The sequence below is a fragment of the Choloepus didactylus genome, chromosome 1 (assembly GCF_015220235.1).
Source record: "Choloepus didactylus isolate mChoDid1 chromosome 1, mChoDid1.pri, whole genome shotgun sequence".
NCBI classification, from domain to species: Eukaryota; Metazoa; Chordata; class Mammalia; order Pilosa; family Megalonychidae; genus Choloepus; species Choloepus didactylus.
The window spans coordinates 20,293,345-20,306,550 of NC_051307.1; the positions used below are offsets into that span (position 1 = coordinate 20,293,345).

The 13,206-nt window shown below is 34.8% G+C and overlaps 1 protein-coding gene across 3 annotated transcripts in view; it reads left to right on the plus strand.

Annotated features, from left to right (window-relative positions):
- Positions 1-13,206, plus strand: part of LTN1 (listerin E3 ubiquitin protein ligase 1) — a 62,413-nt gene that overhangs the window by 36,780 nt on the left and 12,427 nt on the right. For all 3 annotated transcript variants that reach the window (XM_037832867.1, XM_037832876.1, XM_037832883.1), the window contains 8 exons: positions 160-319; positions 1,395-1,499; positions 4,482-4,624; positions 8,299-8,434; positions 8,666-8,810; positions 9,623-9,836; positions 10,315-10,552; positions 10,892-10,966. In XM_037832867.1, coding sequence (XP_037688795.1) covers positions 160-319; positions 1,395-1,499; positions 4,482-4,624; positions 8,299-8,434; positions 8,666-8,810; positions 9,623-9,836; positions 10,315-10,552; positions 10,892-10,966 — 1,216 coding nt within the window. The remainder of the gene's footprint in view (positions 1-159; positions 320-1,394; positions 1,500-4,481; positions 4,625-8,298; positions 8,435-8,665; positions 8,811-9,622; positions 9,837-10,314; positions 10,553-10,891; positions 10,967-13,206) is intronic.

Below are 13,206 nucleotides of genomic sequence, written 5' to 3' on the forward strand. Positions count from 1 at the left end.
TTTTCATTGAGCATCTCAAGGCTGATTTGAAAATCAGCTCATAGATGTTTTGAGATGAGTGGGCCTAACAGTGTTAGAAAATGGGGTGGGGAAGTGAAAATGATTAAAGGGTTTGTTGATGAAGTATATCAGATAATTTGGTGCTGTTCATTCTATTAGTTGCAGAATTGCTCTATTCACTGCAGTGGTGTGAAGATTTAGACAATACTCCTATTTTTCTAACTGGATTTTGTGAAATGCTTCAAAGAATGAATATTACATATGATAACTTATGTGTACTTAGTAATACTTCTGACCTTTTGCAGCTGTTATTTAATAGGTAAGAATCCCTTTCAATTTCCATTTTTTTATGAGTATTTTACTTATTTATGGCTTTGTCTCCTGTAAGATGAAAGCCTTCTTCATATGCTAATCTTTCACTCAAAGAGTTGATCTAAATTAGTTTCTATTTTTTAATGACAAACACTTGATTTTTTCTTCAGGAGAGATATTTGGACTTTGCCTGTCTTATTAAATCCAGAAATTTATTCAAGGAACAGATGAGGATGAAAGAAACAGAAACCTGTAGAAGTTGTTTTAACTGTCATCTGTAACCTATCCTCCTACTACTCTCAAACTGAATCTTTTTGCTGTCATAGCTGTCTCTTTTTTTGGGCTTTTATGAAGGGGGTTTATTTGGTTACAAAGTTACAGTCTTAAGGGCATAAAAGTGTCCAAGCTAAGGCTTCAACAATACAGCTGTGCCTTAAAGTAAATAACCACAAAACCTACTTCCTTGGATGAGGAAGTAGTTAATAGAATCAAAGTCCTTATGTAGGGTATAGCAGTTAGTTTGTTGAAATTACTGTGTTGAACTGCTTTCTCTTTAAGAGTTTATCACTTGCCATGCTTTGCAGTATCAGAAAACCCAGACTGAACGTGTCTTCCTCTCTGGTCCCACCCCCATCCACCTGACACTCTCACAACTTTCTTAAGCGGATATTGGTACCTTCTTGATTCTTCAATGTCAACCAACCTAGATACATTTTTCTCAACTTCAGCTAGCCTAGGTGTCTTCTGAGATAATGTCCTTTCCCCAGCTGCAATCACTGGTCCTCAAGCTCAGTCCTTAAGATCATCACTCTTATCAGGGCTTGTGCACTTTGGAATCGCCTTGGAATGAGAGGTCAGCACCAGATGTGAAGGACTGTCTAAAGCCTAAACTCCCAATCCTTTGGGTAATGGCAGGTGCTTTGATGCAAAAATCCAGGGTGAATTATGCCCTCGCAAGGTGATTTATTTAATTTTGTAAAAAGAATTCAGGTAGCCAGCATTCAAAAATCTCATCAAGTTCACTTTGAAAAGGGAATATAATGTGTTTTGTTTTTGTTTTGTTTTTTTTTTTCCTTTTTTAGATCCAGGGAAAATGGCACACTTTGGTCTCTTATTATTGCTAAGTTGATCCTTTCTCGAAGCATTTCATCTGATGAAGTAAAACGACATTATAAGAGACAAGAAGGGTATTTTTATTTAATGTGTTTTTACTTTGTAACTTAAAAATTAGTCACTCTGGCAATCCCTGAATAAAGAACAATCACTAATGAATCAGGAAAACAAGGTTTAGGAAATGATGTTAAATGGAAGGAAATGAGGAAATGAGAAAAACTTGAAAAGTCATTTAAATTATTTTGTTAGAGGTGCACTTTTTAAAAATAAGCATTTTTGACTTTTTAACAGTTTGTTGTATAACTTTGTAAACACTGAGCATTTGTAAGCTTATTCTCTTTTCTCCAAAAATCTCTCTAGTAAGAAGTCTTTCTCTTTCCTCCTTCCTAACACCCTACCTCCGTTACTTTATTTGCTGTATGGGAGTGGTAAGGAAAGTTATTTAATCCTCTTTTCTCTTAAATAAGGATCATCTTAACTAGAAATGCAGTAAATGTATTCTTAGACAAAAAAGTAGACTGTGAGATTGGACAGGCTAGTGAATTTCAGCAAACAAACAATTAACTGCAATTTACTAAGAAGCATTTTGGATCTACTTATTTAACAAGAAGAATTCTGTTAAATTGTGTATAATTTCTGGTAGAGTAGAATTCTAAATTTAGATTTTTTTATCTTTTTGTTTTTAAACTTCTTATTTTGAAGTAATTGTAGATTCATGTGCAGTTATAAGAAATAATGCAAGAGATCCCGTATACCTTTCCTTCAGTTTACCCTGATGGTACCATTTTGTATAACTGTAGTATAGTATTACATCCAGGAAGTTGGCATAGATATATCCCTTGAGCTTATTTAAATCTCATCAGTTTTACATGCACTCATTTGTGTATGTGTGCATATGTGTTTGTGTCTAGCTCTATGCAGTTTCATCATGTGTTGATTTGTGTGACAACCACCACAGTCAAGATGTAGTCAAGGGCAGTTTCATCACAAAGATCACTTGTGCTACCCTTTATGGTCATAGCCACCTCACTTCTTCCTACCCTCCTGAATCCCTGGCAACCAGTCATCTGTTTTCTATCTCTATACTGTTCTCCATCTCTATATGTAACCTTTTGATACTGGCTTTTTCACTCAGCATAATTTTTATGTCAATTTTTATGTTATAAAAGCATTATGGTTTTTCAATGGAATTAACTAAGAACTGTTAAAACTACTAATGAGATTGATATATACTTTACATACAGACATCAAATCAGTAATCCAATTAAAAAATGACATAGGTAAAAAGAGTTTCCATTTATAATGACAGCAAAACTATAATTATCTAGAAATCAATTTAACAAAATTACAAGAAAATTAGAAAGTTCATAAAGATCCAAAAGAGGATGGGAAGATAAATTATAAAAATGATTGTGTCAGTCTATAAGTTCAATGAAAATCAGAATTTCAGCTGAATTAAAAAAAAATGATAAACTGATTCTAAATAGTATGCATTTGAAGGGAGAAATGCTTAAGAATAACTAGGAAATATCTGAAAAAGAAAATGAAAGAGACTTACCCTTTTAAATATAAAATATACTATTAAATTACTATAAGTAAACTATATGAAGTTGGTGAATAGACAAATTATCTGTTTCTAGATGAAAACATAAGTCCAGAAACCAGTCCACACATATATATATGTGAATTTAGTTTTTGATACAGGTGGTGTTTCAAATTTTTGAGGTGAGTCAGTAATAAATGATGGTGTGAAAATTGGATGTTTTTGAAAAAAAAGACTCCTCCCTTATATATAAAAAATAAAGTTCAATTAAGAACTAAATGTGAAGCACAGTTCTATAAAAGTATTAGAGGAAAATAAAAGACTTTGTATAATTGTGACATGGGGATGGTCTTCTTAAGCAAGGCACAAAAGCTAGAAAACAAAAAGGAAAAGATAGGTGTTTGACTTTGTAAAAATGAAAGCTTCTATATGATGAAAACACAGTAAAGAAAGGTGAGAGATAAATGACAAAATGGGGAAATATCCAAATTGAAAAATGTGTCGGGGATGTATGAACAGGCAATTCATAGGTGAAATAGTCAAAGGATATGAATAAGTCATTCAGTTATGAAATATAAAATATGAATGGATTTTGTATAACTAATGTTGATAGAAGTATAAACTAAAAGGAGCACTGTTTATCCACCATGTTGCCAGGAATTAAAAAGATTCATTAAGTGTACAGCAAAACAGGCACCCTTGTTCATTTTTGGTGAAAGTGTAAATTGATTACACTTTTTCAGAAAACAATTTGAAATTGCCAAAATATATTATATTAAAATCCTTTGATTTTGCAATTCTACTTCTAGAAATCTAACCTACAGAGGTATTTACACGTATTCAGAATGATCTCTTCAAAGACATTAATTGCAGCATTATTAATAAAAGCAAAACTTTGGGAAAACCTAAATGTTTACTATTTAGCCAGGGAATTAGCTCAATTATTATACAGCCATGCTATGGATTGTTATGCAGGGGTTTTTTTCTTTTTTCTTTTATAGCTTTAAGATGTAATGAGACAGCTCTATATGTTCTAACATGGAAAGATCTATAAAGTATATTATTAGGTGGCAAATAATAGAACAGTATGCATAGTGTGATTGCTCTATGTAAATATAACCCAACTATACATATGTACATATATGAATATCAGTGCATAGAAAGGACACTCAGTATTGTTTAAACTGAATCATGTGACTCTTAAAGACAGCATAATCATGTATTGCTTGTGTAGTTTAAAAAATCATACATGGAGGAAAAATTACATTGTTTGTTTCAGAAATTAGAAACGTAAAGAAAAGTGAAAGATGTGGGGAAAAAATGTCACCCATAGTTTCATCATCCAGAATCAGCAATTGTTAATCTATTGTAATAGTTCCTTTTATTTTTTTTTCTAGTTATTTTATATAGTGTCATTATTTGTTCTTTTGAGTGGTCTGAATAAAAGGAATTTTTAAAAATAACTGCATATTTAGAATAAATATAATTTATATTTTTTCTTTTCTTTAAACAGTTTTTTTCCACTAACAGAAGGTAATTTGCATACCATTCAAAGTCTCTGTCCGTTTTTGTCAAAAGAAGAAAAGAAAGAATTAATTGCTCAGTGTGTACCAGCCCTTTTGACCCGGACTAAGAAAGATCTTTGCAGTATTGATGGTTGGTTGCTTGATAATAAATAACTTCATTTAATTATTTCTTCAGATGAAAGATATATTTCTTAATGTCTAAAACCAAATCTAGTAGAGATGGATTGAATTATAGCTGATTTGTTCCTAGTTTATACTGTTGTTATGTAAGTTGGCAGTCATGAAGATGAGTGTCATTGGAGAGTGATTGCAATATAGAAAAGCTATAAACTTAGGGGAAAATTATCCTTTAATCATTTCTTTCCCATCTGTAGATTTTTTTTAGCTAAGTCTCATTTCTCCCTAGTCAGTGACTGAACATCCAAAGGCAAAAGAGGGAATAGCTTTTGTTATATTTGAAACCTCTTTGAGCATTCTGTGAGTTCATTTGTTTATTAATTTGGTAACCACATTTTGAGCACCTTCTAGGTGGCAATTCCTATCCTGTTCTGGTAGAGAAGACAGAATAAAATTATGTTGTGTGATAACTGATGTAGCAGAAATCTGTACTATATTTGGAAGTGTCAGGAAGGAGTTTTCCTCTCTGAGGTGTCAAGGGAGGTTTCATAAAGAATAATACTAACTGGGTCTTGAGGGATAAATAGTTTTCCATGTCGTCAGAGTTGGGGAAGGGCATTCGGGCACCCCAAATCATACAGAGGTGCAAATAGTAAGCTTGGCTGGCGTTTAAGGTAGAAGGTTGGAGACAGATTATTGGAGTACACCAGAAAATGAATTTTGAGAAATGGTAGGGAATAGATCATGAAGGCCTAGTTTTTAGGTTGAGTTTGGACTTTAAGCTGTAGGCAATTAAGGAGCTATTTACCCAAATTAAGTAGGAAAATAGTAAGACTATCACATTTACATTTAGAAGGGTTATTTTGACAGCCATGTGGAAGGTAGATGTGAGAGAGTAGAGTAGGAGATCAGGTAGGAAGCTGTTGGAATAGTCTTTATGAGAGACTAGGAGAGTTTAAATCAAAGCATAAATGGAAGAGAGGAGAGGGAAATGAAAGAGATTAAGGAAATAGAATCGATGGGGCTCTCTAATCATACTTCTGGATTGGATAGTGGTAGTATCATTAGCCATTATAGGAAACCCTGTAGGAGATTTGGTGGGTGGTAGGGAAGATGGGGAGAGAGTATATAGGGAGCGAATATTCAGTGATAGACATTAAATTAAGATGGCTGTGAAGTAAATATTCATATGGAAATTTGCAATAAGCGAATAGACTGTATTGATTGGATAGAGAAAATGCTTTCAAAGTCTACAGCATCTATGTGGTAGTGTAAACTACAAATGTGAATGAGCTTCTCCAGGGAGAGGGAAAATTATACCAAGGGAACACCAGCACATACATTTAAGAAGTATGTGGGTGGAAGGAGACTTGAGAAGGAGAGGTTAAAAACATAGGAGGAAAGAGAGACAGAGGTAGTGTTTATCACCTGTGGAAAATGCCACAGAAGGTCAGATAACATAAGAAACTGAAAATTACCCATTGGATTTAGCATTGTTGGAATAAATGGTGGTGAGCAAGGGGAGACAGACTAGTTTGTTTTTGTAAATGTTTGGATAAAGAGGGATGTAGAAAGAAAGTTAAATCTGGGGAGGAATAAAAGGGCAAAAGGAGAATCTTTATGTTGCGAGGAAGAAGTGGTTGAGGAGGGATTGAAGATACAAGAGATAGGGAGTAATTGATGAAGAAAGTTCCCACTGAGAAGGTGAGAGGTGGGGCAAAGAAGATGGGATTTAGAGCATAGTTAGAAAAAAATTACCTTGAATAGGAGGAGGGAGTTTCCTCTGAGACAACTTAAAGAGAAATGTAAGGATGGATGCAGATGTAGATACAGCAAGGGTTGGGAAGTTCATGTGTTCTGGCTAGTAAGCTTCATTTCCTCTTTGAAATAGGCTAGGTCATTGAATAGTGGAAACTAGATTGTGGGTTTTAAGAAGGTGAAAGTTTGAAACAATGGAAAAAGAATCTACCCATTACATAAAAAAATATTGGCAAATGGCACTGAAGGCCTGGGCACTGTTTTGTGGCATTATGCTTCACCGTAGAGTTCACCTACAAAGATAGACTGTGGGATTAGGTTGCAGTTTAGGGTTCCAAAGTGGGGATTGAGCTGAACTGACTGCATAGAGGAGAGGAGTGACTAATGGGAATGTAGTTGATGTCTGTGGTGTAGGTTGTATTCAAAGGATGGCAGGGAGGGAGAAGGGGGCAAGAGACAGGACTGTGGCATCATACAACTCCATGAGGTGATGTTCACACAGCTTTGCGTGTGCATTGCTGCTAAGAGGCTAACAGGAGAAAGACATGAAGGGCAAGATGAAATATTTTTGAAATTTGAAAACCAGCTTTGACCTTTCAGCCAAAGAGATGAAACAGTTAGGTAAACAATTGTTATTTAAGATGTTAGAAAGTCAGTGGTTTTCACTACACTTGTGTCTCTCTTTTATTTTACCATGAGGGTTATCATTCTTTAAATAAATCCTTTTACTTTCCTCCTTGGTTTCCTTTTGCCTATAGGATAATATCCAAAGCCCTCAGTTTGCTTTATAAGACATTTTAGAATCTTATCATATCTGACTTCTTCAGTTTTATCTTGTCACTTCCACCCTGTACCCTGGTCATACTAAATTCTTGTGATTTTTTTAACGTATCATACCTTTTTACAACTTTGTGCCTTGGCACTTTCTGGAGTGTCCCTTTACTAGTCTTGCAGACTCTTGTTTATCTTTTTATATATCCCAGTTCACATGTGAACTTTGGGAAACCTTTCTGACTTACCTAGATGGAGATAGCTGCTTTCTGTTCTGGACTTCCAGTCTTTGTCCATACTATTATTTTTAAGTCTGCCAGCTACTGATAGACAAGTCCCTGTAGGTCAGAGACTGGATTTTATTCATCTTTCCTCAGCTTCTAACCAGGGTATTCATTCATTAACTTATTCTTCATTTGGTCAAAATAAATATCTCTGTGTCTCAGACATTGTGCTCTAGGGGGTATACAGTGAGAAAACAGACAAGATTCCTGCCCTCATGGAGCTTACTTTCTAATTAAGATAATAAGTAAACAGTGATTTTAGATTGTAATTAGTGCGATAAAGACAATAAACAAATGGTGTATGAAGAGTAGGTAAGTGGGAGAGGGTCATCTCATACAGAGGAAGTAATATTTAAGCTGAGAGTTGAAAGGTAAGAAAGAATCAGGAATTTAAAGAGTGGGGATCCCAGAAGAGCTTTCCAGACATAGTAGATGTTTATTGTGAATGTATGAATTATGAAACAGTATGTTCCATTTTCCATCCTTTTTTAATTTTGTACTCTACGACTTTGTGTTTTTTGGTTTTATTTGAGAGGTGGGTCTGCTGAGTAAGTCAAGTAGTTAAGAAACAAAGACCCTAAACAAACAAACAAAAAAACTCCAGCATGGATTAGTGTAAACACAATATCATTCATTTTTCCAAAAACATATTTCTCTATTCTTTGCTAGGTACTGGGTATGCAGACAGGGTTTCTACCCTGTGGAGTTTACAGGCTTGTTTATTGACTTTCATGTCAGCTTCTTTTAGAGATTGGATTTTAGGGCTCATTTCTCAAGAGAAACCTCTCAAAATAAAAGACTTTTATTTATAGTAGCAATATAATTTTTTAAAAAAAATTTGAATATATAATTTACACTTTGAATTTTACTTTAGGAGGTTTTGGATATCTTGCTATTTTCAATTCTTGTCTTCAAACCGGAAGTGTAGATGATGGAGAGCTATTACATGGTATACTAAAAATGATAGTATCCTGGAAGAAAGATCATGAGGATATTTTCCTTTTCAGTTGGTAGGTGATACTTGATACTGTTTTTTTCTTGCTTTTGTTTTCCCCAACATACAATGTGGCCCAAATTGTGTATCCTTATTCACAATTTTATAGAGTGATAGCATGGTAGAGATCTAAGTCAGTCATTTATAAGTTATATAAGATTTAAAGTAGAATATTTCTAATTGAATGTCAATATAATTCTTTCATGCTTTCTGCTTTTTTGTTATTTTTCTTTTGTTTTTATCACAGTAATCTGTCAGAAGCAAGTCCAGAGATACTGGGTGTAAATATAGAAATAATCCGCTTCCTGTCACTATTTCTGAAATACTGCTCGTCTCCTTTGGCAGAGAGTGAATGGGACTTCATCATGTGTTCCATGTTGGCTTGGTTGGAGGTAAATTAACCTCTCAGGTCTTTGTGCATCAGAACTATTTAGTAATCTTATTCTTTAAGTGATGGTTGTGTGTAACCAGATCACTTGAAAACGTGTTAAACCATGTCTGTGTTCTCCTCATCAGATAGTATTTGATAGAGCAGTAGAATGGATCATTTTAATAACTGCCAGCATCATTCAATGACCACATCTTCTAACTGCTATTAAAATGTTCTCTGCATTAGCTTACTTTGATATGATACCTGCAGCACAACCCTCTGAGGTTTTAGCTTACCATTTGGTGACAATTTTTTTTTTTTCCTTCCTTGGTTCTAATTAAATTATTCCTAAAACTTACTTTGTTGGGAATACATCAATGATAAGCAAATTTAGAGGAAATCAATTTTCTTTTTGTGATCCACAGCAACCAGATAGGTGATACCTATAGGCTCTAAGGCAGTGTATCAGTCAGGGTTTGACTTGCTTGCCCAACTCGTAGGACTACAGAGATGATTAGAAATGTGTACTAAAATGTGTCTGACTTGGTAAATGGTAACTGATATTATTTTCTACCATAGTTTTAGAAATAAAAAAGGACATTTCAGAATAGACTATTCGTTAATGATTCCAATTCTTAGTATTTAATGTTGGAAAAAAAAAGGAGGGGGTTTGATTTAAATATAAATTTCTCCTGGGACTTTATATCTTGGCTGCTCTTTGTTTTAAAATTTAGAGAAATGAAAGAGAGGGACCTTTCTATTGCTGTTGTTTGTAGTGTTCTTGTTCTGGTAGAAGTCAGCTTAACTGATACTTGATTTTTATTGTTTGTTCAGACAACAAGTGAGAATCATGAATTGTATTCTGTTCCACTTATACAACTGTTTGCCTGTGTCAGCTGTGATTTGGCCTGTGATCTCAGTGATTTTTTTGATTCCACATCTCTGGATACCATCGGCAATCTTCCTGTAAATCTAATCAGTGAATGGAAAGAATTTTTTTCCCAAGGAATCCACAGTTTGCTTTTACCTCTTTTGGTGACTATTACAGGCAAGTAAAAAAAGGGAAAAATAGTGAGATTCGTGTTAAAAAATTCAAAACTAAAACTTTGGGTGCTTACATTAAACAATTTTGAATTGTAAAAGAAAAGAGTCAGAAAGAAAGCTTGCCTTCTCAAAAGCATCATATTATGCTTCCGCTTTACAGAGAAGAATTGACAAATGTCAAGATATCCAAACACCTTTATGAGTGAAGGTAATAGTGATTCAAATAACATGAATAGATTATTCATAATATGAACCTCTGTATGAACTTTTGCTTTCTTTTTTAAGGGTGAGATAGACGTCATTAAACAATTATGGATAACTGAAATACATATTTATTTCATGTTTTTAGTTAGTAATGCTCTAATGTTTGTGTCCAGTTTTTATGTCTGTTTCTTAAGTGACATTTGATTATGAATCAACCAAGTTGTAATACTCACTTTCCTTTGGGATGTACATATTTCTTTTGTTTTTTTTTTCATCAGGAGGAAGCAAAGATACCTCTGAAACATCCTTTCGGAATGCAGTGCTGAAGCCCATGTGTGAAACATTAACATATATCACAAAGGATCAACTGTTGGGTCACAAACTCCCTGCAAGACTTGTTGCTGGCCAAAAAACAAACTTCCCAGACCATCTCCAGACTTTGTTGAATACATTGGCCCCATTACTCCTCTTCAGAGCTAGACCTGTGCAAATTGCTGTTTATCATATGCTATATAAGTAAGAGTTCTCCAAGTCAATCAATGTTATGGTGATCTAGAAAAATAGAACTTATATTTAGTTTTAACTTTGAGTTACTTAAAAACAAGTCAAAGTGTAAAAACAAAAAAAGTATGCTTGACCGTACACTTCAGTAATAGGGATGCCAAGTCGTTTGATCTTTTAGGTCACTGTTCTCCATACACAGTTTACATTTAGATAGCCCATAGGTGGTTATTTCAGGAAAAACTCAATTAAAAATACACTTATTGCAAAATAGGTATTGGGCTTTCTGCTCTTAAACATGATTTAAAAATGGACAATGTAATATAGAATATTTTTAAATGTGTTAATTTCCAGATTGATGCCTGAATTACCACAATATGATCAGGATAATCTAAAGTCATATGGAGATGAAGAAGAAGAACCAGCTCTGTAAGTTTTTAAAAATAATTTGTTTTGTTAAATTCTTGTAATCCATCTCATTTGACCCAGGCAACACAAAAGTGCTAAATTTATAGTTGTATATTCATTTAACAGATAGATCCTTTTAAAATTATTTGTAAAATATAAATGAAATCCAGAGTTCATCCAAAGAAATTGTTTCTCTCTCCTCTTAATTATTCCTTAATCACATTTTCAGATTGTTAATATTTAGTAAAACTTGCTTTGGCCCCATGGTAGCCATAGAAAGATTGTATTGATTTAAATATTGAGCACCCACTTTTTGCAGGGTTTGAATTAAAGACTGAAGGGGGAATACAGTGTTTAGTAAAACAAATACTTTTCTTAAGAAGCTTATAATCTGATATAGACAGCGCTACCCTATAATAGAAAACATAGCATATGACAGGTGCTAAGAAAAAGGATAGAGAGCCTGTTATGGGGGCACAATTAAACGTGCACCATGGAAGGGGAAGTGTGTAGAAGAACTTGACTTTTTGCATGATTTTTCTGTAAACCTATAACTGCTCTAATAAAAAAAAAAGCCAAAAAAAAGCAAAGCTGAATATAAGTTGTCAAGATCTTAAATTTACAGATAAAAGTTACAAGAGCTGTAAAACAAGAAAATCCTTAGTATCCAGTTTATTTGTAATTAAAATTTCAGTTTAGCTCTGTTCATTCAGCAAACACAAGTCTGAAAATGTCCTTTTAATCCTTGGATTACTAACCCTGCTTGCTGCCAAAATAAAACATAAAAAGAAATGTGCACCTGGGAGGATGACTTTTTCTTGAGAAAGAGACATTTAAGCTGGAGCTTTAAGATTAGGTAGCATTTCAGCAGGACAGGAAAGATAGCATTAAAGAAATGGCATGTGCAAAGATACTGAGGCATGAATGTTCAGGGTGTGCTCTGGAAATGTTAATTAGTTGCTGTTTAACACATTTGTTTATCGTAAATATCTTCCTCCACTGGAATGTAAGCTCTTTAAAGGCAGGGGTTTGGTCTCTTGTTCCTGACTATGTGGACAGTGCCCAGAATGGTGCTTGGCATATAGCAGGCTCATGAGTAGTACTCATTTGTTGAATGAAAGAATAAATGAATGTGCATGTGTAGAGTAGCCAGGGTATAGTGGAAGATGAAGCTGGAAGGGTAGGTAAGGGCTGAATAATAAATGGCCTTAAAATGACATTTTTTTTAGAAGGTAGGACTTTATTTGGTAGGAGGTGGGGGACCCATAGCTGATGCTGGCAATAATGTGAAGCCTGAATTGTAAAAAAGAAACAAAACCGAGGTGGGTAATATTCCAGAAGTTAATTATATCAGTGCTTAAGATGGAGTTGTTGAAGGTAAAGGCTTCAGGGCAGAAGCTTGGAGAATGCCAGTTGTCTTAGTTTCCAGGCAGCTTTGACAAATACCACACAACGGGTTGGCTTAAACAGGGAATTTATTGTCTAAAGGGTTTCGGCGTGTGAAAGGCTTGCGACTTCTCAGGTCCATAGTGTTCTGGCTGGCTGGTAATCCTTGGGTTCTTTGGCTTTTCTGTCACATAGACATACCCTCTCTTTTCTCTTTTGGATTCTGTTGATTTCCAGCTTCTACTCTTACACATAGCTTTCTCTTTAGAAGGCCTTCAGTATTAGGATTAAGACCCATTCTGATTCAGTTGGCCATAACTCAACTAAAAATAACATCTTCAAAAGGTCTCTCTTTACAATGGGTTCATACCCACAGGAATGGGATAAAGAATAAGAATATGTTTTTTTCTGGGTTACATGTTTATGGGCTGGTAGAAGGAAGCCACAAGGGGAGGAAGATCACAGAGGTGGAAGGAAAGGACTGAGCTCGAGTACCGTAAGAGTGTTTGGAGGTAGGGCTTGGTTAACCAGCAAAATCAGGTGTTAACAGTGTTAGGTTCAGAGCCATTCAAGAATCCACACAAATGCAGCGAGTCATGGTTTAAGTGGAGAGTTTAAGGTTTAGTAGAGGAAGAAAGCAGAAGAAAGCAGGTGGGAGCCATCAGAAAAGAAAGAAAGGAAAAATGGCTCCGGCCCTCTTTCTGAGAGCAGCATTCTTTAAAGGAAAAACCCACGTTGGGTATTGGGGGGGAAGGTCCTGCTGAGTGTGTTCTGGGCCTCGATTGGGTGAGTGCTTATCAGTTTCTGCTGACTGGTTACTAGGGTTCTAACACACTACTCTTCTTTGATGTGCACTGTATTATCTATGTGGAGGA